This window comes from Dermacentor albipictus, chromosome 1 (genome assembly GCF_038994185.2).
Source record: "Dermacentor albipictus isolate Rhodes 1998 colony chromosome 1, USDA_Dalb.pri_finalv2, whole genome shotgun sequence".
Classification (NCBI taxonomy): domain Eukaryota; kingdom Metazoa; phylum Arthropoda; class Arachnida; order Ixodida; family Ixodidae; genus Dermacentor; species Dermacentor albipictus.
In genome coordinates this window covers 28,337,307-28,364,273 of record NC_091821.1, presented here as the reverse complement: position 1 = coordinate 28,364,273, position 26,967 = coordinate 28,337,307, and the positions used below count along the sequence as shown (strand labels likewise).

The following is a 26,967-nucleotide window of genomic DNA, read 5'->3' as shown; positions in this document are numbered from 1 at the left end:
AATCAGAAAACACTCGGTATTCGACTCGACATTCGGAGGTTGTTTGCCCCGAATATTCGTATTCACTTCGGCAATTTCACTACTTACACACCCATCGAAAAAAGGTGATAAAGCCTGCGCGTGACCGCGGGCAAGGAGTTGTTCGCGCACGCACAAGGAGATACCCTGGATGGATGGATATTATGAGCGTCCCCTTTGGAACGGGGCGGTGGCTTGCGCCACCAAGCTCTTGCTATACTATACTGCCTAATGTCCTACCTAGGTTAAACAATGAAAAAAGAAAAAAAAAACACTCTGAACTACCACGCCCAAATTTTCTGATCCCCTATTGCGAACTGTGCTTTTGTACGTTTCCGTCTTCTGTCGTGCAGCAAGCGCAGCACGCCCCCTTTCGTTTTTTTATGGGCACCAGCGAGCGTACGACTGCGTTTTGCGCCGGCATTTCAGAAGCAACTTTTGCTTCAGCAATTTCGAATGCATTGTGCTTGACGGCCGACCTTTCCGGCAGTCGGGCTGCGTCTAAATTGCCACTTTTGTCAGTGTTGCACTGCGATAGGGCATAACGCGTAACACTAAGTAACAAGGCCAAAGAGCTGACCAATTTCTCCTGTCATGTCGTCTTTCCAGGGAAGACCGGGTCCTCCAGGATCTCCGGGTCCTAAGGGTGTACAGGGCGATGACGCACAAGGTGACAAAGGACCTAAGGTAAGTGGAACCGGCGCAACTCCGGGAAGCACGAAGTAACCAGAAGAAAAATGTATATGGCACCTGGCATACTCTGCAAGACTTGCCGCTCAATACGAAGTCCTTCTGTTTGACAATTCGCTACCTGTCCAAAATAGCTGGTCAAAATGATTGCCATGATGAGTGCAACAAACGGGAAAATAAGGGCATAAGTGCTTCAGCGACAGAGTTCTCGCTATTATAACACTCAGTGCAATAGGCTGTATAGCCTCTTGGGAGGAGTTTTAGTATGAGTTGCCAAGCGTCTTAATAGAGCAGCAGCGACTATGAACACAGCAAACCACCATGTAGACCGCGGTAGGATGGAAGGAACGGAAGGCCATATGGTCAAGCTTGCATGGTGATGTGCAACTACTAAATATAGTGTTTTTTAACCAAACATATTTCGTAATAAAAAGTTATGAGCGCAGACAACGTCTCATTTTTAACACAGGAGTAGGCGCGGTGGACATACTTTGCCGATAATAACGTCAGCTTCATAATACTGATTAGCTCCAAACTAATTTATTAACTTTTTTATTAGTGTCCTAGGTACGATTGTCTAAAGTCAATAAAAAGTTGAGTCACTTTAGCACACGCTAAAGAGGATGAAGGCGAAAGCCTGCGCGCTCACGAGACATAAATTAAAATACTTGACGTTCTCATTCAAATGTGTTGTTACTCCCTGTTATTCTTCTCCTACCAAAGGTTGTGGGTTGGAGTGTCCTAATTAACACCAAAGGTCGTGGGTTCGAGTGCCTTAATTAACTTTGCCTTAATTACCACAACCTCTCGTGGGTTTCAGTGGCTTAATTAACATTGCCTTAATTAACGCCGAAGGTCATGGGTTCGAGTGTCTTAATTAACTTTGCCTTAACACCAAAGGTCGTGGGTTCGACTTCCACCAATGGTCCTTCGTTCGACCATCAGTGGTGGCACCATCAGTTTTTGTGCCATTGAGGAGGAGGAGGAGTAGATTTCAATGAAGAGAAAGGAGGAAAGGTGGGTCTGGAGAGCGTGTCTCTAGCCTGCTACTCCTCAGTGGGGTAAGGGGAACTGGGAGATAGAGGGAAATGTAGGTGGCAGGTGATTACGATATGGTACATTTGAGCTGCTATATACACGTTGTCCAATACGCGCATGCGTGCTGTAGACACAGTCCACGCAAGAGTAATCTTGTCCACACAAAAAGTTATCGCGCAAACACATTTCGCACTGTCTGCACGTCTGACAGGTTCTAGAGGCGGTCGTCTAAACCAGTCCCACGTAGAAAGTTCAAGAGTGACTTTATGGCACGTTGGGCATGGTCAACTCTTCTCTTGTGCCATTGAGTTTTGTTCTCACCAAAGGTCGTGGGTTCGAGTCCCACCAATGGTCGTGGGTGGCACCATCAATTTTGGTGCCATTGAATTTTGGTTGGGTAACGCCGGACGGTCAGTTTTTTTTATAACGCCAGACAACGGATTTTTTCCACTCATGAGGCACTTGAGGCTTTCGCCTCAAGTGCCGCAGACATGGCGGCCGTAAACAATTTTTCCGCTATTTAATTTGTCGTCTATTCCTCCCTTTCGTGGCGAGACGAAACGGCTTTAAAAATCACATACGGCAGCTACTCGGATTTCGGTCGACTATGCAGCCAACAGAAACTTTCGACACTGGTTAGGCCTAGCTGCATCGTACGGCCGTAACGAAAATTCACTGCCAGTCGACGTGCCATGCAGCAGGTTATCGCGTCAAAGTGGACTCCAGTCTGACCAGTAATGCTCCTCGGTGATAAGGCGTAAGATCACGGGCTAGACTGGTGGCCGGAGGCCGAGATTGGGTCCGCGGCTGACATGCGAGCAACTACCGCGAACGCTTTCGCCAAACTGAAGTTGCGGATCACATATCGGCCAGCGTTGCAGATTAAAAGATCGTGCGCATATATCTTGATCCGGCTCTAGGTGGCGTTTGGGCCAGGAGTCCACCAATACGTCCGATAGCAGGAATGAAGGAAAAAGGGTTACTTTTACATTATTTACACAGGCTCCAGATACGGAAGCCCACTCCGTGCAGGAGCGTATTAAACGACTGAGTTCACATCAGGACACCTCAGCACCTCTCACTGAACCAAAGGTCGGCGCTTTTAATCCTGTCGTTTTCCCGAGGTGAATAGACTAGGGTATCTGATGACTGTATCGCGGCCAATCACAATCGCCGAATCGGTCGCAATATCCCGCCCATGATATCGCACCGTTCCGCCGAACTCCGCGTCCGAAGATGCACCTTCGCCACTGCATATGGCGCAAGCGCATAGCAGTCTGGGAATCTGAGGTCGAATCCGTTCCAACGGTAACATTCGACGTAGCATTCGACGAATTTCATCAATTAGTTCAGGTTGTCAGGTTCACGTGCTGCAGTGATGAAAAAAAAAGTGGGGGAGGGGGGTTGCCTCATGATAAACGTCTAAGGAATGTTCATCGCCGCATTGAGATGTAATAATCTGCACTTCGCGATAATGCGCGACAAGCGAGAGGGAACCTCCCACGCGGTATCAACATGCATCGCGGTACTTCAAGTATATCAGTCAAGCACCAGCACAGGGCAACAATAAGTAATTTTTCACCACTGGCGTTATAAAAAGCAAATAAGTTATCCCCCCCCCCCCCCAAAAAAAAAAAGTTGCCGTTTTTGGACTGCCCGCGCGATTATTCGGACGTTCTTGCGAGAAATTTAAAACGTCGGTCAGCGAATATTTTCATCATCAAGTTTGACATTCAGTATGCTAATTTAACATTCAGAGGCGAAAGTCCTGACACAGACGAACCCAGTATGTGACGTAGGAGATCATGTAGCACGCCAGCCAAGAAGTCTGGCAGAGCATATAGCAGCAGCGCTACAATTCATTTCCTCGCAATAAGCTACGTCATTTGGGAGGTGAGAGTCTTTGCCTAGACTCCCGCCTATGAATACGAAATTATTCTACTAAGGATCAAATTCAATTACATTTATCTCGGAACGGAAGTGTTTTTTAAGAATCAAACAAAATGTAGTTGTCTTCCAAATGATCACTCAAACTTGTGGAATTTATGGAAGAACCGAGAAATAAAAAAAAAACTTTTTATTTGCCACCTCTACTTTCTTGCAAGAACTGTGTCTGCCAAAGCAGATAAACTACCTATGCAAGCAACTATTTGCGTATATAACGCTAGTTTTGTCAAAATTACCAATACATTAACTTTTGGGGACGTTGCGAGAACAACAAAAAAATGAACAAAAAAATAATGAATCGCCGATTTCATATAGGGGTGCAAAGAAGGAGGGCGTGCCTATATTAGGCCGTGCTGTATTATCAGTCAACGTGTTTTTCACAGAGTTCTCCGTCTCAAAGGATACACTTAAAGTAGCGAGATCGCACTGAATGTTCCCAAAACGCTGTAGCACGTCCAAGTGATTCCATGCTTTCCTGAGCCACTGAAGTAGTGCGTTTTAGCTGCTCCGAAATGGAATGCACCAGTAGCATCACTGCCAGCGTGAACACACTCGCAGAGTATTGTTCGCTCCTAGACACCGGCTGCCGTACAGTCCAGTCGCCTTAGAGAAGCGCAATACATTGCTTTTTGTGGCCTTGTGCATGCAAGTGTGCTTAGGCCAAGGCCCCAGGATCTTTTCCTCTAAGAGCGGTTCGTGAATCTGTGTCCAGATGCTTGGCACCTCTGTGCTTTTACAGTGCATAACGATGGTTTTGGTCATCTTTGTGCATGCGAAGAGGACCTTGTTACGCATTACACAATTATTGAAGTTTGCGCTTTTCTTTTCCCATTGGATGCTAACATTTTAGTTGTCAATGTTTTCTCCAGGGAGAACCAGGTCATCCGGGAGACCAAGGTCCACCTGGTGACTCGTACTTCTTTGTCGGGCCGCCAACCATTCAACAAATACCCGGTGACAGAGGACCGAAGGGTGAAAAGGTCAGTGCAGTAACTGCATTAGTTTCTTCAAGCACAAATATGGCGAGGAAATATAATTTTTTAAAGTACGCGTCTTATTAAATCATTAAAAATGATTGGCAGCTTGTGAAGCTTTTATTTCTTTTGAACTTCCAGGGCGACATTGGAAGCAAAGGTGAACGTGGAACACGTGGAGTGGATGGAGAAAGTGTAAGTAATTCAAGCTGCACTGACCATTTTGTTTCATTTTAAAGGTGCCGAGTTCAGAATTTTTCCTCAATTAATTCTGCTGAGCTAAGAACAGCATACATAGGGTCTTTAATTTCTTTTGGCGGGGTTAAGCGTACAAGCGAATTCATGTCGTTTTGTGCTTTGTCTCTGAAGTGATGTTTTTCTTTCTTTTCTTTTATTTTTAGTCGAGGCACGCCCTTGTAACATATGGACGACTCGTTTTGCATCGATGCGCTTAACTGGCAGCGTTGCTTAACCTTCCCCTTCAGGATCAACGAGGGTTTGGATCATCAAAAACAAGCGCGATAATTTTGCACGATTGTCTCGAAACTTAAATATTAGGAATAAAGGTAAAGACCAGTAGTCATTTCTGGAAGACGTAAAAGCACCGTCAGAGAGGGCCTATTAAAAGCGTCAGTTCTTTCTGGGAAACGCTGCTAAAGTATGAATTATTTAAATGCAGCACCGCGAGTTGCAGACTAAGTAAAGCTACCAAAATCAACACAGTAAAGACATTCATTGTGCGCACGATTGGCGATGCCCACGAAAGTACGATAAACACTGGCGTATGCCTGTTTCAGGGCTTGCCTGGCAACGACGGCCTCAAGGGAGAAAAAGGAGACATAGGCGAAGAAGGGCCAAGGGTGAGTGCTGACAGTCCGGCCACTGCGTCTTCAATGCTCCGTCCAACACGCACAAAGATCAGATAGATTTCTCTGAAGCCATGCTTCAACGACCGACTCACTCGCCCATTTGTGGGCACTCTGTGCCGCGGTTAGAACGAGTGAATCATGTTCGGCCTATGACTGACCAACGGACCGGACATCTGACCGCGGTGACTCATCGCTACGGCGTTCTGCTGATGATCATGACATCGCGGATTCGATTACACCGCCTACACTGATCTCATTCTTCATGAAAGCGAAAAAAGAAAACAAAACAAGAAGAGAAAAGCTCATCAGTACTGAGATTTCGGTTTATGTTCGAGACAGCCCAGACCTTTTTAAACACGATTCACGTGAGGCAAGGGTGGCCTCCATTTCGATCCACTTTCTTTTCTTCTTTCTTCGCCACTTTCAGTCACAGCACGATCAACACAGTCAATCAAGACGCCTTTCAGTGTTTCACTTCCTTCAATGCATATCGAGTTTCGCTCCTCTGCGGCGTATTTCTTTACGCACGGCGCCTTCCCTTTCCACCTGCAGGGAAAAAGGGGCAAAGACGGAGCGACTGGTCCGTCCGGAGAAAAAGGGCAGAAAGGAGAACCAGGATTTACGGGAATCGATGGTGGTTCCGGTGATGCGGTAAGAAAGACCTCTCTAAGCTTTTGTGCCCCTTCTCTTTCTTCTTCTACAATATAAGAAGAGAAAAGCAACAATGTCGTCTTGATAACTTCGGTTTAATACCTTCTGAGAATTCGAAAAAGCCCTCCAGCGTCACCAGATGCTTTCTGACGTTTCGAACAGGGAGAACAGGGAGAAAAAGGAAGAGTCGGAAGCCTCGGAACACAGGGACCACCGGTGAGTGTTTCTCTTAATAACAATTTCCAAGTAATGCTTGAACTCCTGAAAAATAAATGTTTTCACCCGGAACACGTAGAGCCATATGTCAAGACACAGCTCTGCCTGCTATAGATCCCTACAGATCGAACACATTCACTGCACCATTTTATTCACAGGCATAAGAATTTACCCGTAGCGAAGTTGCCATAAAGAAAATTAGACGTTGTTCTTGCGTTCTTCAAGCTATACGTTGTGTTTTTACATTGCAGCAAAATATCTTTTTATATATATACTTAAAGGCCGTCTATCGCCTTTGGTCAACGAATGCGCCACCTAGATTCTAGGGTCACTAATGAGAATTCTTTAGCCATTGCAGATTGGTAGATTACACTTCTGAAATTGCTGATAGGTTTTTACCCTAAGCTGAGGTTTAGTATGCGAGATAAGACGCCAGCAGTTACGTAGCTAACTTAAGCTAACTAAGCGATGAGCGTTGGGCATTTGGCCGCGGTGTAAAAAAAAAAACAATTGAAAACCAGTAAAGTAGAGCGCGCATAAACTTGCTACTTCACCTTCGTCGTAGAGGGATTATGCCTTTTGTATACCGGCGCAAGAGTAGCACGAAATGTGGCATCAAGTAAGTGACGCTATAGCGATGTCAAATAAATGGGCATGATGCAAACTGGATACCCACGGAAAGTGCGCCAAGCAAGTGTTAAAACTTTGATTGTGTGGCTGGTGCTAGTTCCCTGTCTGGTATTTTGTGCTTCTTATACGTACAGTATTCTGCGTTTTTCGTGCAATATATTACGTTGGAGGGCACGATATCAGCAGTTAAATGCGATCAGCACGTTTAGACACCAGAGAATTGGTATAAATCGCTAACAGGGAAGCACCGCCCGTGATCGCCTATCCAGACTGTATCACCGACGGAGCTGGCACCTGTGCGTCGATTTTAGCGAAAGAAGTAACAAGCAAAGCGCCGGCCAGCTACAAACACTTTCTATTGCCTAGACGTGCGTTTTCCAGCGCTCAGGGTGTATCGCTCAGTCCAAGGGTGCACCCAAGTTAATATACTTGAACAATTAATGAAGTCGCCCTGCAACGAATCTTCAATGCCGTACTCTAAATGCGTGTCAAACTCTATTCATTGAGAACCAGGCGCATTTAAACAGCTCCAACTGCTACATTTAGGGCCCACCAGGAGCGACCATAGAAATTGGATCGCCTATACCAGGACCCAGAGGTCCCCAGGGCGTGCCTGGTGATATGGGTCTACCTGGACGCGACGGTAAGCACCTCATTCCCAGCTTACTCCAGATGCTAAAGGCTTCGTCATGCCTCATGTGTACCCGATGATCTGCCCTTCCTGCAGGCGAAAAGGGTGCCACCGGTGCGATGGGCTATCGTGGTACGGTAGGCGAACCGGGTGTACCAGGAGAGGCAGGAACACCTGGACCTCGAGGTCTTGCCATCAAGGGCGAGCCTGGAGAGGACGGTAAGTTCACCGCACTTTTGAAATGTCCATTATTTCACGGCAGCTTCCCGTCTCACATCATCCACAAGCAGCAGAACACACGTCGCGCCATACGTTTGTGCAAATTTTGTAAACGTATACGTAATGAACACAAACAAACGAACACTGTAAGATGTCACGTCACGCACTTTAGCGCTTTCTCTCACACCCATCTCTCACCCGCAGCAGTATATTAACGCAACCATATCTTTAAAAAGATAATCGAACACGTGTTGCGTTTTAGTCATCGTTATAAGTTATAATGTCGGAAGCGACATTCTTCGGACAGTATTAAACGGGCTAGATTGTAGACAATTTGCCAAATAAAGATTCTTCTACAGTGATCGCGTGCGCTCGCAGGCTTACAAAGCAACGAGGGCGTTACTTCACTTTACGAAATCGACTGGCCTCGTGGACCGATTGTACCCGTGGTGCACGGGCAGCCCACGTGTTCGCAATGCTAATGCATCCTTCCCTCTGCTTTCCTCTCTCTCCTTTCTTTCTTTTCATCTCTGAACCCCCTTTCCCCCTTATAAGGCAGCAAGCCGACGCGCGTGTGGTTGAACTCGCTACCTTTCCTCTCTCCTCCTCCTTGATGTTGCTTTGTGCATCAGTAGAGAACCACGGCTTCTTCTTCGTCATCGTGGTCGTCGTTGGTTGTTGATTGAACGAATGGCCTCTCCTTTTGCTTATTCCACTTTCGTATCCTATACATGTTCTTCTGCTTTCTGTACGGAAGTATTTTTCTTCTTTTTCTCTCTTTTTTTTGTGTGTTTCGGCACCGTGCCGATGTTCTCGCTTAATCTCCTTTGCTTCAGCGCTACCTTCTGACTACCGTGGATTGTAGTGCTCGCCACAGTGGCTGGTGACTTGCAATGGAGACCTCATCTTAATGTTGGATTTCGTCGATGTCGTGGTAGCGCAGCTAGGTGGAGCTCTAGCGTTCCAAGGCGAAGGCCCCAGGTCCCACGCGCACGCGTACTAATGATCGTTCCAATGTCCACTGCGCACCTAACTGCCTACATAGACTTGCGCACCCAACACCAGCTGTCCGTGCGCGCCTGCAGGCTATCCGGGAGTGCCAGGCCTGCGGGGTCAGCAAGGAGCCCCAGGGCCTCAAGGACCGCAGGGAGATAAAGGCCAGCCGGGTCTCACAGTAGTAGGAGCTCCGGGAGATGATGGCCGTCCCGGAAGAGATGGGCGACCGGGCATCCCGGGTATACGCGGAGACCCCGGACCAACAGGTGAGAACAAACATAGTGTGCAGTCGAAAGTATTTTTCTTTTCGGAAAGGGAAGGGCAAAGGGGGGGGGGGGGGTTGACGAATGTAAGTAGTGAGCAAAAATAGGTAATAAAGGAAAGCAGTTGGCCTATAAGCAGCCTTAGATCGAAGTTTAAAAGAAAGCTTCAGTTATCAAGCAAGAGAACCGATTCTTATAACAATTTTTCTGTGTTTCCGAGTTTGTTCGACTGTCAACAACGCAAAAGCAGAACGAATTCAGAGCAACTCGAGAGATCCATATCTCGTGCTGGTTGATGAACCGCGATCAATGTCTTTCTCTTTCTTTTTCACCAGGTGACCAGGGCACACCCGGTCGCGGCGTGCCGAGACCTGGCCCCGTTGGACCCCCAGGTCTACGTGGCCCACAGGGAGACCCAGGCCTTCCAGGCCGGCCGGGTTGGCCGGGTGAGGACGGCCGCCCGGGACCCAGAGGTGACGACTGCGGCCAATGTTCGTCGGGCAGACCTGGCGATCGCGGTGAACCAGGAGACGACGGCCGCCCAGGTGCGTCACAGCGCCTGCTGTCATTTTTGGGAGTGCGCAACATTGTTTTCTGTCGAGTACTACAGCACGAAATGAGGTAAATGTTGAAGCCAGAAACTCGGTTGACGCACTCTCTGCAACTCTGTGGACAATGAACATTTGTGTTGCAACTGTGGTTTTTCGTGACCCCCTAAGTACGTTTGCCACTCGACAAGTGCGAAAATGCAAATATATATATAGAGAGAGACAGGGACATATTAATATATTTAAATGCCAGCTCAAGACCTACTTGGGCTAAATGTGGGTCACTATGTAAGCTTCATGAGCGAATTTCCATAATGAGTAACTAATAACTAATAACTTAACATAACATAATAACTTTCGCTGATGGCTGGACCTAGTCTTCGAACAATGTCACCGCTTGAAGCCGCTACTTGCCCTGGAGTGTAGTTAGGTTATCGTACTCATCGCACGAGGTGATACACTCTTGGGATTACCTGCCGTGCGGATGCGTAGCCATTCTCTTGAGGAGGTGATTGCGGGCTGTCGGGGTCATTGCGCTGCCGTCACCACTGCGATGAGGCGAACATTTGTTCTGTCATGACGTATCCTGCTCTGGCCTCGGTTAAAAGGACTTACACTCTTGGGAGGGACACTAGGGCAGATGGTCGTCGGAATCATGGAATAGACTTAAAAAAAAAACAAAAGAAGAAATATTCCACCATTTGGGGTGTATCTTGCCCCAAAACAATAATAATCATCTGTCTAGCTTGCGTCTTCATTTCTTGAACGCTCAATACTTCCTTGTCGAGAATTAAATGTCATGCAGACAACACGTGGCCATGGAATTACCGGGAGCGTAGCGTTAAAGATAGGAAAGGCACGCAACATATATGATGCTTTTTGTTTGGGGACAACATATGCTCCAAATGGGGCAATAATTTTTTAGAGTGTAGTAGCCAAGAGGTAGTCTCGGCACCGTTTGCCGTCCCATCCCTCTTTAAAAGACCTTTGCTGTAGAACGTCCGGTGGTGAGCCCACGGGCTAGTAGCGGTGATTGAGTCGTGCCTCGCTCGCAAGCCCGTGGGCCAGTAGTTGCCGGGGTTTCCGGCATGGCCTGCCACGCATTTAATAGTCGTCTTATATCTGCCTCTGTCAAAATGTGCCCGCATGCAATCTGCATGCAACCTGCATGTGATAGGTGGTGTTGCTGCGTTTTGATGGTCCCTTTAGATTGCACGCATTGTCATGTTGTCCGCGTAAATGATGGGGTTTCACATCTGAACGGGCCATGCGCCGCAATCTACAACGCGTCATTAACCTAAAAATCGCCATTCAGTACAAAATAACATTAGAAATGTGTTCCTTTCGGATGCGCAATCAAAAGCGGAGTCAATTTCTTCCTCGATAAAGTGTGCATAAATAATGGACATGGTGACACTTTTTTTTTACTTGGAACCCGCAAGTCTTTCGTGAATGTGCCGACAAACTTTTCATTAATTAAACCATGGGTCTCTGGCAACCGATCGTGCGTCTGCACTTAACGGCGACAAGAAAATCGGTGACATTGGGCAGGCACCCTTACGTGTTTTTGAAGCATAAACGCATCGCACGGCGCAGTGGTAAGTTGTTACCTGTACTCAAAGCGTTGTCAAAGCATCTACTACAGTACGATGAACAGAAAGACAAATAAGACGCTAACGTGTCGTTTGTATGCAATGCAAGCGACCGCCAAAGGTATTTTCTACTAAGTGGTTGTTTGTGATTGTCTAAGCTTGTGGACATAATTCATTAATCATTCATGATACAAGTTACAAAAGCATATTCTTTCTACACAACCAACCTTCTTTTTTGTTTTGTTAATTATTATTTTTCTTTCAGGTTCCGACGGCTCAATGGGATTCCCCGGAAGTACGGGTGCCCCTGGAGTGAAAGGAGACAGAGGTTATACGGGCCCTCGCGGCATTCCTGGCCTACCGGTAAGGACATGCAGCGGGCACGACTAGCTTCAACTGCTCGTCTGGACTGTCGCGTTCAGGGTTCCCGATATTTTAGTTGCTGTCACAGAATCTTTTCCTAAGCATTGCGATAAGCTAGCACAGCCGCTTTCGCGAAAGTCGAGCGTTGGGCTCCCGTAAAGGCTTTTTTATTTATTATTTTTATTTTTTGTGTCCTTTTATTTTAGCTGGCGCTTAAAGATGTTGATTATTAACCTTCTGCTGAATTCCATACGCATCGTGTTTTAGGCGTCTCTAAGCTCTCAGAAAAAATACGCTATAGTACGTCACTAAGCGAAATTGCGTTCAACGTAAAAGTTATCCGAAAACTTTGTTTGACTTGGCTGCGGCATGCTCGTGCGCTCGGTATGAGCAAGGCACAAGGTTACATTTAAACAAGCCTTTCGCTTCGCACCTTAGCACCGGACGATAAAGCCGCGCTGCTGTCAAGTGGCACGCATATGTGATTTGTACCAGCGGTATAAGGTCGCCCTGCCATTCCCTCGAACAACCAAGGAAAAGGACGCATCAAAACGAGAGAACGCAAGCGACGGTCGTTTAGTCTACATTATCCACAGAGCGTACGCGACTACGCCTGTCACAGGGTCGGGACGGAGAACCCGGCTGGGACGGACAGAAGGGTGAGAAAGGCTTCCCTGGCGAGTTCATCTTTCCGCCGGGCCCGCTACCGCCGGGCTCCATCAAGGGCGAGAAGGGCGAACCCGGAGACTATGGGCCTAGAGGCCAGCCTGGCCGCGAGGGCAACCCCGGACCGCAGGGCCTGCCTGGTGTCGTGGGCTCCAAAGGAGACACGGTGAGTGGTCAGGGGATTCGCAGTGCCGGCGCCTCACGGCATCTTGTTATTTTCATGATTATGAAGTCTTCAATTTGCCATTCTGTATAAAACCTTCTTGTAGAGCAGTTGGAGATACATGGTCGCTGTTTGCATGCGCTGCTTCAGAGAACGAGCAGAGGACGAAGGGAATGATATAAACAACACTTGCACGTACCCACTTTCTATTTATTTTATTTTTTTGCTCAGTACGATTATTTTGAGGCTATAGTGCATCGTGGGAAAAAATTACACCTTATTCTACAGTATCCTCTACACTTCCATGGCATTATGTATAAGGAAACACGATTTTCCGGTAACTTGTGTAAGCATATCGGCACTCGCAAAGTAGTTTGTACGCTCGAAACGGCCGACAGCCAATCATGAAAGTCGACATAGTAATATTAGCGAAGGTAGCCAGATGAAAAGCCAGAGACAAAGAGCTCTTCTGGTCAAAAACCTCTGTGAATTCGACCCTGGGCTTATCCGGCTCGCGCTCATATTATAGAGCGCAACATTAATGTGTGGCTTACGGCCAGTGATGATGAGACCTTGCATGCTCTCTTTGATTCTTGCGTGCGAAAGGTGATCGTGAAAACACACAGAAGCAACCCGACCCAACGTTGATGGCGTACGATCAAAGTACAAGACGAGCACGTATAGGTATAACGTGTTGTGTGAAATGGCCGGCAGACATATGAGCGACGAACCCTATCGAAAAGAAAGCTCGTACTTCTCATATCTAATAATCCCATATGAGCGTTAACTGTTACGTTTTCTTTCTATCTTTCAGTCTCCCCTTGTGTAGGATAGCAAACCGGATGTTATTCTTCCTTTTAACCACCCTACTTTTCCCACCTCATTTCTCTCTCTTATGGAATTCATATATAAAGACCACGTATGTTCTTATCGCCCAAGGGAAGGGAAGCGCAGTCGAGGACAGCAGAAAACTATGTGGGATGATGAAATTAGGAAATATGCAGGCGCAAGGTTGGAATCAGCTAGCGCAAGACGAGCAATTGGAGATCGTAGGGAGAGACCGTCGTCCTGAAGGCGACATAAATAGATGATGATGATGATCTAATCGCTTAAATTAAATTATTGAATGAAGAGCACGTCTTTTTAAGTACGGTGACGACAAAACGCACTGCTTATCAACGGCTGAACGTCCCCTCCGCGAATACGGCAGAGACCCGTCCGTGTATGAAATGTTCTCGTTACTTGAAAGAGCTGACGCTTACGGATCTGTGCAGGGCGATTACGGAGACCCTGGCTACCGTGGCTCCGACGGCGCAGAAGGTTTCCCGGGTCTGGCTGGTCGCAAGGGAGAAGCGGGAGACTTCTACATCGGCGAGAAAGGAGACGACGGCGAGGAAGGAGAGCCCGGAGAAACGGGCTTGACCGGACCGCCCGGAGACATGGGTACGTATACGCTTGCGCTCCTCTCAGCACACGCGCTGTGTCGATAATGTCACATTGATCGACGTTGCGGACAATGAGCCCGCCATTTCGGCGCTTATGCAAATATGCAAGCAGGCTCACCCGATCACGTTCTGAACGTTTACCATATTCTCTGCGCGGCAAGGTTACATGCAGGTCCTCTGACTGACCCGTATGTATACATTTTTGTACCAGCTATAAATTGGCTCTGATTTTCGCGCGGCTTACATGATAATTACGTGAACACCGGCGGCAATAAAAGAGAGTAGAAGGTAAATTACAGCTTGTTATGGCAACGCCCAAAACGGGCCACTGCTGGCTGTTGCGACTGCGTTGACAGCGATCGTGTAGTGGGGTCGCATAGGACCAAGCAAGAGGCGGAGAAATAATAAGATATTTTCTTTATCTTCATGCTTATTTTTTTTATACCCTATAGTCTTTTTGCTAGCGCAAGTAAATCAACTTGCAAGAATAATAAAGGTAGAGCAGTCATTAAGGTTGCGATCTTTTCTTTCTCTCTCTCTTTTTTTTCCAGGTGATCCCGGACTTCCCGTAAACGCTCCGGACAACCTCCAACACTTGACGGGAGACAAAGGTGTACCAGGCTTGCCTGGCCAGTCTGGCAAAGAAGGACCAAAAGGTAAGTGGTTATTTCTACGAGCAGTGTAGTAGTATAGTAGCATAGTAGTATAGTCGTATAGTAGTATGTAGGGCTATTCTTGTGCGCGCGGGTGCGCATAGAGTATACGAAGGGGGCAAGCAGCCTAAAGCCGCAGCTGTAGCAGCCAAGTAGCTACAATGCCTGCTAGATGTGTCCAGCTAGGCGCAAGTGATCTAATGAGGTGCAAAAGTTGTTATACAGCAAAAACATAGTCTGTTCCGGAAACTCATCTGTTTAAAGAAGCATTCAAACTAATATGTCAGCAGCAGAAATCACAAAGAAGAAATCAAAGTCTTTGTCATGGTGCGCACCGAATCACCACCGGCAGAAAGGCGTTCCTAAAGCTCACTTGGTAGAGCACTCAAATTCACCATAAACAACAACAACAACAACAACAACAACAACAACAACAACAACAACAACAACAACAACAACAACAACAATAACAACAACAAGACAACTTCCCGCATAAATCTTCAGGATGAAAGTGCACAAGATTAAATGTCCAACACTATCTCGTGTCAACCTCCTCCGCAGTTTTTGCAGCAAGGGCCTTTCCTATTTCCTTGATTTATCGGGTACATCATTGTATTTCAACATAATGACAAATTAACAAAATAAATGACATGAACTACGATAGGTGTGGCGCAAACGGGCACGCACGACGACAATATAACTCTATATTGCAATAAACCATCGGTTGTTAGAAGCACTGTTTCTTCTTCTCCTGTATCGTCCTATAGGTGCCCGTTTGTGCTATACCTCACGTAATGCAATACAGAGTAAGCCATCGATCAGACTGTTCTTTTGAGCGACATGAACGAGTCTGCGCTAAATTTGCATATAATAATTCTGTAATCATGAGTACTATCTAGAAACACGAGTAAATTAGGAATAAAATTAGGTATCTTTGACAAATGTAACGACATGCAGCTTAGCATAATTCGTGACTGAAGGGGATAGAAGCTCGAGCACTTAGATTATAGAACTCTTACAAGAACTACCGCGTTCGCATCAGGCAGGACTGTCAGGAAAATGTAAATTAGACATATAAATGCGCAAGACAGTGTTTAGTGCATACGAAGCAGAGCCGGCATCGAGAGCGAGCCCTTCGGCCGCATGCAGGAGAGAAAGGATCGCCCGGCTACGACGGCTTGCCCGGGCGACAAGGAGACAAGGGCGACCACGGCACGCCGGGCTACTCCCAACAGGGTCCCGTGGGGCTCAAGGGCTACCCGGGACTCGCCGGAGACCAAGGGCCCTCCGGCCGCAGAGGTGCTCCTGGCAGGACCGGAGAGCGCGGCTACGAAGGACGTCCCGGCCCGAAGGTGCGAATGCCAGCACTGCGCTCAACCGCCGGGTTTGAACGGTTGAGGTCACCCCAGTTGCTTCTTCACCCGTTTGTACTATCTTGGTGCATGCATATGCCGCCCCACGTCATGTTCTGTTAATTTTTTGTGCCGTTTCATTCACTCAACAACAAGAGCACATTATTGTATTGAACATATGTGGGTGGCCGTCGACGCGTGCCATCTACAAAGATTACAACCTCACTTAAAGTCACGAAACAATCATTCATCGGCGGCGAAAACTGCACAATATAGGCACTAATAGGACGCCGACACGAATACAACTTTTATTTTCTGTGTTTCTTTTTTCCCCAGAGATGGAATTACTGGCAACGAGCGGAACTCATCATTCGCTCAGGGGACTGGTCGGCGCGCAGAACAATGCGCCGACGTCGCTGGCGTTCGCCTAATCGAAACCCCTTGTATACCTGTGCTGGTCGAACTTTAAACTTTCTATGGGAGTTCGAGCGTGAGGCCGGCTTGACCAGCAGGCTATGAGCATGCCTTTTTTCTTTCTTTTTTTTTAAATCATCCCCACCACTAACCCTCTTCTCTGCTCAGGCCACAGAGCCATCCTCGAGATTAAGTTCTCTCTGTCCGGTCGCTGTGCACGCAGGGCCCGCGGGGACCGACCGGCACGGGTAAGGGCACGGGACCGCAGGGCCTGCCGGGTGTCTTGGGACTAAAGGGCGAGCAGGGCCTTCCTGGATACCCTGGAGGCCCCGGTCCGGCCGGGCAGCCGGGATATGCCGGAGTAAAGGGACAGAAAGGCGAGTGCCATTCGCTGGCGGGGATGACTCCGCGACAGGGGCGAACGCCAGGCTTTTATCCGCCAGAAAGTCGCTAAGTCACCCACGGCTAAGCCCACGGCTAAGTTCACGGCTAAGTTCATGACTAAGTCCACGGCTAAGCTTATTGCTTTTGCAGTATAGCACTGTCGGAATAAAACGCGTCAACTTAAAGCGAACTAATACGCGTACATTTATGTCCGCTGTCTCGAGTTCGTGTGACATCGGCGTAATTTTGGCTCTTACTCTTATATCAGAGTCCCTACTACCTTTAGGACCCGCATACACAAAAAGCTCTTACGCTATATTTGTTCGTAAGATAAAGTTATAGGCAATCCTGACGGTGGACAAATTATTAGCCGAGGAGACTGACCAATCGCAGATATCAAAGAAAAGCTTTGTGAATTCGACCTCAAATGAGTAGCGACGTGACATCGCACTCTCGAGTAATTGCGCTTATTCGGTGTCTACCTTCAATTTCCCTGTCGCGTTTCGTTCCGTGAGCATAGTACACCTTTCTTTATCTTTCGTGCTCAGTGCTCCACTTAGCCGAAGTACGCAAAAGTAGCGTCACCTACTTTCATACTCAATTCTCTGTTGCGTAATTATCGTCGTGCCTTTTGTGCACTTCGAACATTTCCAGAGAAGCGGATGTTAGCTCTCCCGCTCGTCAACTTGTCAGAAGTCAGCATAATGTCTCAGTTCTGCGATACAGACGTATTTATTTGCCGTATGGACAGTCACACCATTTGCCCGCCAACCCTTGCTTCATTTCTGCCCAACTCACTATTCGGAATCTGTGAACCAAGTCAGGGATAACTCAATAGAAACAAACTATTTCCTTTTGAGCAATGGATGGTCTCAGCCAGTTGGCACTTCGAAGTTGACATGTTGAACAGAGACTGCCCTTTACGCCCAGGTGTTGAAGACTATAATGAGCATTTCGATCACTCGGAAACGCAAATAAGACACGGCGGACGCTGTTATGCCGTGCCAGCTATGTATCACTGTTTTTCTCGTGCACTTGATAAATCATCAACTTGAATAAATAACTGTCTTTGTGTTAGAGGCAGACTTTACCTGGAACTAAGCGGTCGCTGTAAATTGTGCCAATACCGCAATCGCAAAGATTGAAAGTTGCAGTAAGGAGAACTTTAAGACAATCTAGAGTTTCAGTCAGCACAAAGCACAAGATATACGCACTCCGCTTAAAGAAACAAGCCGCTTCTTCCCTCTGATCACGTTGGAAAAGCGCCATGCGGTTTCTTAACCCCGAGTTGTGAGTGCAGTCACTCAGATCTGTGCACGGTGTCCACGCAGGTGAACAAGGCTACATCGGATACAGCGGACCAAAGGGAGTGAAAGGCGACGCTGGTGACGCCGGAATCGGTACGCAGGGGCCCCCTGGACCTCCTGGCTACGACGGGGTGAAGGGTAAGCAACTGGACGCGCCAGAGTCGCGCGGTGCAAATGCGACGCGCTGTAGAGGCCGACTGATGCACAGGCAGCAATCGCTCGCACAGTGGCTTGCCGCAGACGCCATCCATTTAGGACTGTCGAAGCACCACGTATAGTGAGCATTCTGAGCCGCAGACACTTTGAAATAACTTGAGCCCTTGATTAGCTCTGCAGATGGTAGAGCGACCGCCTCGGAAAATCGTTGGTCCCGGATTCGAATCCCGGACAAGGACGAATTTTTTCTCCAACTGCGAGTTTTCCTTTCTTAAAAACCCGTATGTGTTTCCTTTGTAGCCTCATGCTATCATTCGGGTGAAGCCGATTTTCCCCCTTCATAAGACGATTCTTGCACCCCCTCAAAGCATCAGAATTGCTGGGAGCTATAAGCAAACCTTTATTGTCTTCCTTTCACGCCACCGGTCAGGTGAACGATGCCCAGTTTTACAACGCTGTCCAAGTCACTGTATTCAGAGTATAGTCACTAGAACATATACTGCCCATAACCGATACGGGGGGAACAAACGGAGAGTTGGTAGCTCCCTTTGCGGGAATAACTCGTTTCCCGATATTTGACTCCACTTTCGAACGTCTTCGTATTTCACGATGCGGTGTGGAAATGACGGTAAATATTGTCATTTTCGACTTGTAGCTTCTTCAGCGCAGCATTCAACGGGTTCTCTCTCTCTCTCTCTCTCTCTCTCTCTCTCTCTCTCTCTCTCTCTCTCTCTCTCTCTCTATATATATATATATATATATATATATATATATATATATATATATATATATATATATATATATATATATTATAATGGTACCAAGGACGGGACCGTACACGGGAGACGACGTACGCAGTCTTTATTACGACCCGTCTTTTGCGCTGTTCGATTCCATTCAAAACATGCACCAATCAGGCCGGTTCAGCGCACTCCTGCCAACGCCTTTCTTCTCCGCGACTTCTGTCAAACTCGCACCTTTCATCCAGTTTCTTCACACCACATCCACCAACCTTGCTAGGGAATGGTCATCTTGCCACCCAGCAACCACCCCGGTGGGACTTCTGTTCATTTCCCCAAAACGTCGCCAAAGAAGAGAGAGAACAAAATGCGCGCCGAAAAGAAGGACCGGAATGATGCAACGATTCTATTCCAACACTATTCGTTTTTGCGCTTCGTCAGTGGTCAGAGCGGCGCTGCGCCCACATTATCGCCGGGATCGGCCGGCCGTGAACGCGTAGATGATAATCAAGAAATCTAATCGAGTAAAAGCAATCCTTACGTTATACCGACCCAGGGCTCTAACTGCGGCAACTATACTCGTGTTCAACGTAGCTACACGCTACTGCATTCACTGAATGGCGACGCGGTGTGCGCAGGAGAGCGGGGTATTCCCGGCACTCCTGGCACTGACGGTTTCCCCGGCGTGCCTGGAGCCAAGGGCGAAGCGGGAGCACCGGGCGCACCAGGACCACGGGGCCGTGATGGGCAACCCGGCATCCGAGGACAGCCAGGAACGCCAGGTCTCGAAGGATACCCGGGCTCGAAAGGTACATACACCGCAGATCGATTTATGGCTGTAAGCGTATTGTTATCACTACTTGTTATGAATACAGTCACCACTCCTAATAGACCTAGTTGCGAGTGACGCTTTTTCCTGTCCTGCGCTTCTTGACATCGTTTCGCGTGTTTTACGCGAAAGCAAGGGTGCTTCTTCGTTTATAACTCCTAATTTTTTGCACTTCACAGAGAGGTCACTTTGCACTTTAATAAGTTCAGGACCCTGCTAACGTCGAATTGTCAGAAATGCTATAAAATTACTCCTTTCTTGCAGAAATTAAATGCGCTCTCCAGGAAAGGCAATTACATTTACTAATTAAAACCCAGTTTATTCCTATGTGCCATAGTATTCAGTTATTAGAAAACATTGGGGAGCGGCCGGTATCGTATGAGCTACTGGCTATGAACATTTCTTACCGTACAGAGAACGCTGCAGATAAACCGACTTTCCGGTAAACAGGCGAGGCACGACAGTTCCGCTGACTTGGACGAGACAACATTAAAGACGTAATAAACATAATTATAATAGGAAGAATAGTTTGAGTCAGCACTTGAAATATGGTCATGGAAGATATTATGCATATATGACGTTATCACTGCATAATTACCACTACTACAGCAACCATTGCATCATATTCATGACGCGATAATAGAGCGCCATGCACTATGGAGCAAGTATCAAACTGCAAGACGGCGACAAGCAGCTGACATCGCTAGACGTCAAACGGAGCAACCCTATCGGTTCACAGTCATGACACCACCATACAAATCCTGGAAAGTTGAAAGTATCCGTTGTTTGACCATGCAGGAATACAGTTTAAACTTTCACTGAAATTCTGTGGTACTATACGTGCCTAACTCTAATCAGATGCAGCGTGGAGACAGAAAGTTCCTCTATGAAACTGTGACAGTTGCCTGTGAACGACTCTTACAGGTAGGAAAGGCGAGGCTGGAGAGTTTGGCCCACCTGGCTGGGATGGACTTGCCGGAGAGCCAGGATACCCTGGACCCAAAGGAGGCAAAGGTACGCAGCCTACACAAGTTGGGCGTGTCACCGCGAAGCCTTGACCCGGTGATACCAAAGTAGTTTCTTGGCGCAAGAGTTAGGAATACTTAAACAGGGCAAGAAAAACATTTCTTTTTTTGGGGGGGTGGGAGAGGTCCATCCTCCCGTCAATTTATCCACTAATGATGCGCAAATGCTGGCGAAGGCGTAATGAAACAGACTCATTTCTTTGCTTGAAAATATTAATAAACTGCCTTTTCGGAGCCAATTTGTTCACGCCGTCAGCCGACCGTACCTTCAATAGTATTCATTATGTACAGCGCTGTTCAGTGTCATTTTAAATAATTTGCTGTGGAGAAGTTCAGACCATATACGCACCTCAGTTATAGTGGTTTTGTCGCTTCTAATTCAAATAATGATGATAATTACATTAATAATAATCTCACTGGCTGCGACAGCCCACACCTCAAATACAGGCCAGCAAGTGCCTATTATACCGGCACGATTATGTTTACGGTCGTGATCAAATTATAGTCTACTCCTGTATGCAATTACTGTTACAGAATGTCTGTCCGTACCGTCTGCTCAATAGAGTGTAGCCCATCGCGACCGGGAGGTACCGCGGAGTGGGAGGCCTTGTTCAATTGCTGCGACCCCCGGGGCTGCACTGATTTCAGAGCGCGAACGCCCTTTTCCAACCTGTAAATTGCCACAGATATCACAGCGCGCCAACGAACGCTGAACGTCCATCCAGCCAAGTTTGGAGTGTGCTACACTAATTTCGAACAGACAGAATGTTATATTCAAGCTGCCTCCGAGTGCATTTAGGTAAGGTACTGTAGTCCACTGCCACCAGGAGGGACATCACCATCGTGATTGTCATCCTCATGCTGCCAAGAACAGCGCTCAAATGTGTGAATTACACAGAACCGTCTGTGCTTCTGTAGCTGTCTTTGTTGAACGACTGCACATCAAAAAATGTCAACATGTACCATTGCAGGAGAGCGGGGCGTAAACGGACAGCCCGGATTTCCGGGTCTCCCTGGCAGGCCGGGTCTTCCGGGTGAACGTGGAGACGTCGGGTACCCAGGCCTTGAGGGTCTGAAGGGAGACAGGGCCCAACGAGGCATTCGTGGCGACGACGGTTTCCCAGGACCCGATGGTAATTACTGCCATGCATTGGCACACATACGTCGCGAAAGAAACAAGCAGTTTCCCTCGATTAGATAGGACAGCGTCGAATGTATTCGGTTCGATCACCGTCACAGATCTTTCCAGAAGAATCGCAGTGCCGACGCGGCACTTGTTTTCTGGTTAAGACACCTTGCACCATTTAAGATGACTGGCACAGAGCTACAGAGCCGGTAAAGCTGGTAAAGATCTACACCAATATGTCCAGCACATAATAAACTACGGTTATAGCTCAGCCATAGCACGAAATTCGTGTTTTTTTTTTTTATGCGTGTGCTGAAACGGCAAACATCCAAGCACCATTTTTTTCTGCAGTGTAATCACTTTACTAATCACACGATCCAAGACGAGACGTGTTCCGTCACACCACTGTCGCTATGGGATATTAAGACGATGAGCAAAACGAGAACAAGGTGAAAGCAGGAGCCAACGTTTCGACAAGTGGACTTGTCTTCTTCAAGGCGACATATGGCAATTACAAGTGCACTTGTCGAAACGTTGACTCCTGCTTTCACCTTCTTCTAGTTTTGCTCATCGTCTTGAATTTTCCTCTCCCGCCTTCCCCGCGTTTTCTATGGGATATTAGGCCACTGCTCCTTGCTCGCCTCGCCCGCCGCTGCACGGCGCTGTTTCCCTCTGTATGTGCATATGTTTGTTAGCGGCAGCCGCGGTATTGGATAGCGTGCGCGCGGCATCATGTGGCACAGATATCCGGCGTTGAACACGTGATTGTCTCGGGGAGCCAGCCTTTCGCCGTGGCATCCCGGCACCCATTGTTCTCTCTCAGCTCTCGACCGAGACGACACGTTTCCTGCGGCTCACCGTTCAAGAATTTTCGGTCAAGGAGCAAGTATGCAATATGCACGGTTAACCTAAGAAAACCTACATGAGTATTTTTGTAAAAATGTTGCTGTACAGATTATCTGTCGCGGGTTTCGCTTTATATTTATTGATATCAACCGCGTGCGCCAGGGTGCATTGCTGATTTCAATTTGCGCTTTTTCATCTCAAGGTCTGCCTGGTCCAAAGGGTCCGGTCGGATTTCCGGGTCTTCCTGGCAGAAAGGGAGAGCGCGGAGAGCCAGGCCGAGCACTGGGCGCGCCAGACGGGCTACCGGGAGAGCCGGGACCTAGGGGCTTCGACGGATTCCCCGGGCATCCTGGACCCGTAGGAGAACCCGGGAACCCGGGATTGCCCGGTAAGTATATAGCTGCATATTCTTCTTCACGGCAACGATTGGGCGGCATCTTCTCACACTTGCGGAATCAAGAGACCGACTCCACCCTATTCACGCCCAGCGCCTGGTGCACAGGCAACTGTAGGACGTGTCGTCACAGCGCGCAGGCACGGTTTCCGCCAGCGCCATGATACCGCAACTCCTCACTTCTCCATTCCTTCGGCTGAATGCTGAAGTTAACTACGCTTCGACTTCCACCAAAGGCCTTTACCGGTTATATTGAATATGGTATGGCGTACCGGGAGTTGATGTTTTTTGTTTTTTTCGGTCGTATAGGAATGCCGAAAGAAATGAGACGCTGAGAAATTAACCGTACGACAGGCCAAGTTTATAGTTGTCATACAGTCTGCTAAAACTACAACCAATGGCGACTGATATCGAAGAGGTGACGTGGCAAAGCTCGTGGTGAAACTGTCCCGTATAACTCATTCAGAACTCAGTTGCACCCTTCGTAGAGCTCAATTCGTACAATGAACATTTAAGGCTTCGGAAGATGGAATGCTCGTTGCATAGAAAGAATTGTGGCACTCTCACTGACTGTCTCTTGACATTTCCCTCTTAATTTTATTTGTCGTACCATGACACAATTCTTCGAATAGATCCCAAGGGTAATTAATGAGTGTAATTGATTCCCAATGCATAGCTCGTGTCTAGCACTTGGTCACATTGTCAAACTTCGCTAGCAGTATTTCCCTTTCTGCGCTGCTCTACTAGTACAGTGCACAGTGACCGCAAGGAAGCAGTTCCTTATCTCCTTTTAGAAGCTGTTGTGCTGTAGACAGGCCGAATTAACTACAGCGTACCCGTTTTTCCAGAAGTCGTCCTCGCCTCCTGAAGAGCCCTTCGCCACTTAGCGAGTGCTGAACTCATGCTACATTTTCTTGCACAGGCCCTCCTGGACTGGACGGAGAGCCAGGATTCCAAGGTGTAGCGGGCCTCGACGGCACAGACGGCCTGCCTGGGCTTCCCGGTCTCCCTGGCCCTGACGGATTCCCGGGACTTCCAGGATATCCCGGCTTAAAGGCAAGCATGCTAGGAAAAGCTGTGTATACCGCTCGTTTTCTTCAGTGCTTCACTGCACATCCGACAGACGTCAGAAACATATCTGCACTACATTGCAAAAAACTTGCTCCGACTATATCGCGCAGTCGGCCTGTTCATCCACAGCGTAAACTGCTTTGACGGCACATCCACCTGGTCGCTGGATAGTGTTCACTACGGCTTACCCAATTTCATTGACGAGTCGGGCCTTGCTACCTGACCCTAACCTTCCTGACCCTAAGCCGCGTGGCATTAAGCGACAGGTGTATAGCGGGATGGCGCGCGTTCGACCTTCTATCCGAGCGCATGTCGTGCTTTTCAGAAATTTTGCGTACTATATTCTCCTTCCTCTCCACTTTTCTCTTCCCGTAGTACTGACCGATGTTCGGGATTCGGCCGCACGCTATAGTTATTAGGCGCAGTCGGCATGCTTTCCATTTGCTCTCAACAAATTTATTTCTTTGACTAGTGGTTCTAAAACACTTACTGCATAATTATGCTCTCGGAAGAACATACAAAAAAAAAGGGTGCGGTAACCAAGTAGCTGCAGGCGCAGCGATGTCCTCCACGCCTTCACTTTCATCGCTCGTCTTCAGCCACGCCCCCTTATCCTCCACAAGGTAGATGGCACCTTGCGTTGAGGGCCTGTGAGTCGGCCGCATTCATGTCTCCTCCGTTGTCACCTCATGCCACGGCGCTTCTGGTGACCAATCGTCGAGCGCTGCCATAATGTCATGGGCTGTGAACGAGACAGTCGCCGGCGCCGCCCTGAGATTGAACGCAGACTTTCGTTCGCATCTGTGGGCGCCCGCGATGCACAAAGTGTGGCCGAGCCGCTTCGTCTACGCACTTATTTCGTTGATTAGAGAACGTCCGAAGCCATTAGGTTGATACAGAATAATAATCTGAAGAAAGTGAACAAAGCGCTATTATTGCATGCATCATTACACTTTCACGTACAATCATCATTCAGCGTGTTTTTGAGCGATGCGCGAGTGTTTCATGGCGTTATTGGCGCAGGTAGTGAATCAGGGCTATTTCTCTGCTTGCGGGCCACCGGGTATGTGGTGTCAAGCCTACCTCAGTAGATCGGTTCCGCTGCATGACGCGCGATTTTGAGGCGCCAATAAAACTTGCAAACACGCGTGGACTGGCATATGCGCGGAATCGGCACGATCTAGGTACACCAAGAAGATCTAAACAAAAAACTTCCTTGCCATTACTAAGGCAGCAAGCCACCACAGACGGGTCAACTTTGACCATAACGCGAAGATCTCACGCGACACCGGGGCCTACGCCAATTTCCTCTTTTTCGCGCTCTTTTTTTCTTTTTTCATTATGACCGCTCACCAACTTTCTCACTTTTGTGTTCTACTCTAGTGGTCACTTGCTCTGTCCGGCCGCCTGAGCATGGACGCGCTCCTGACAATGAGCCGCCTGAGCCTCTGCGTTGTCACCCATCTCCGACGGCACTAATGAATCCATAACCAGGAAAAAAAAAGTAGCCAACACATGACAGCACCGCAAAAAAAAACAGATATCATAAGAAACCTAGAGGACGCGTGTTGTTCATTCGTTTTCCTTTGTCAGGCGATGCTCGTGGCCGTGTTATACATATACATTATCACGAAATGCCGCTGCTTGAACTAATTGTATAATCAAAGCATGAGACTCGGAAGAGGATCTGGCCTTCGTATTATCGGTGCAGTGAATAGCCTTTGGGGTTTCTTTCGCGCGATCCTTTCGCTCGCTCGGGCCATCGACGGAGTGCAAGAAGGGAAGGAATCGAAGTATAATCATCGCATTATCCCCGCCCATTTCAACTTTTCACCGTGCTTGACATTGCGACACAGCACGGCAGCATAAAAAAGACATCCTTTAGTAATAATAAAACGTATTGATAGCCATATATTAAGCTATTCTTTTATATGTCTTAACGATCATTTTCATGCGCTCGAATTGATGTACCCTCTATCATGCAGGGCGACTCAGGCTTTGATGGACGCCCAGGCCCCCCTGGTCCATCGGGTCCACCAGGTGTCCCTGGACCTCCGGGCTTTGACGGCAAGCCAGGAATCAAGGGAGAGACAGGAGAGCCCGGATTTCCCGGTACTTCATACTCTAAGCCGCGCAGCAATGCATTCGGCGACACTTCCATGTTGGACGCTGACAGCAAAGCAAGAACCACGAAGGAACGGGTTTTTGGCGCATGGGCCGTCCCGGCTAAAGGGGCCGAACTTCTTTTCGTTGTTTAGCGCATAATGCGCTGGTTAACACGTCGACAAGTATACTCTTAAAGCGCCCACCTTTTTATTTTTCATTTTTTTCGGCCCTACTTTAGGGGCTCAAGGAAAGCAAACCAGAGCAGCCACATGCGCTTCATGGTACAACAAATTGAGTATAGCCGCTCCAGTCAAATAATCTAATGAAAGAAACTGAGACAAGAGTGGGGAGGGAGGTGGGCAATGTGAGGCATCCTTGGTGAAATCAATATTCAAACGCAATTGCACTACTGCATGTGCGATGCACGTACTCTTGAACCAACGTTACCACGGCGGCGACATGACGCAGGAACATTGCGCTCGATCCATGAACAAAGGTGTCAAGCTGGCGCGCCGACGCGACACGCATGTAAGAACAGATGCATGCATACACACACATGGCAGGTCCGCGGGCACACAAACACTATATATATATATATATATATATATATATATATATATATATATATATATATATATATATATA

At 47.9% G+C, this 26,967-nt stretch overlaps 1 protein-coding gene across 1 annotated transcript in view; it reads left to right on the top strand.

Annotated features, from left to right (window-relative positions):
• Positions 1–26,967, top strand: part of LOC135906042 (collagen alpha-5(IV) chain-like) — a 105,807-nt gene that overhangs the window by 44,619 nt on the left and 34,221 nt on the right. Inside the window, exons 9-31 of the mRNA XM_065437188.2 lie at positions 628–705; positions 4,563–4,673; positions 4,809–4,862; positions 5,465–5,527; positions 6,089–6,187; positions 6,350–6,403; positions 7,580–7,676; positions 7,761–7,883; positions 8,969–9,145; positions 9,478–9,687; positions 11,548–11,645; positions 12,268–12,477; positions 13,749–13,917; positions 14,471–14,575; positions 15,722–15,924; positions 16,562–16,715; positions 18,054–18,167; positions 19,564–19,734; positions 20,679–20,768; positions 21,751–21,912; positions 22,954–23,139; positions 24,068–24,201; positions 26,202–26,328. Of these exons, the coding sequence (XP_065293260.1) occupies positions 628–705; positions 4,563–4,673; positions 4,809–4,862; positions 5,465–5,527; positions 6,089–6,187; positions 6,350–6,403; positions 7,580–7,676; positions 7,761–7,883; positions 8,969–9,145; positions 9,478–9,687; positions 11,548–11,645; positions 12,268–12,477; positions 13,749–13,917; positions 14,471–14,575; positions 15,722–15,924; positions 16,562–16,715; positions 18,054–18,167; positions 19,564–19,734; positions 20,679–20,768; positions 21,751–21,912; positions 22,954–23,139; positions 24,068–24,201; positions 26,202–26,328 (2,989 nt within the window). The remainder of the gene's footprint in view (positions 1–627; positions 706–4,562; positions 4,674–4,808; positions 4,863–5,464; positions 5,528–6,088; positions 6,188–6,349; positions 6,404–7,579; positions 7,677–7,760; positions 7,884–8,968; positions 9,146–9,477; positions 9,688–11,547; positions 11,646–12,267; positions 12,478–13,748; positions 13,918–14,470; positions 14,576–15,721; positions 15,925–16,561; positions 16,716–18,053; positions 18,168–19,563; positions 19,735–20,678; positions 20,769–21,750; positions 21,913–22,953; positions 23,140–24,067; positions 24,202–26,201; positions 26,329–26,967) is intronic.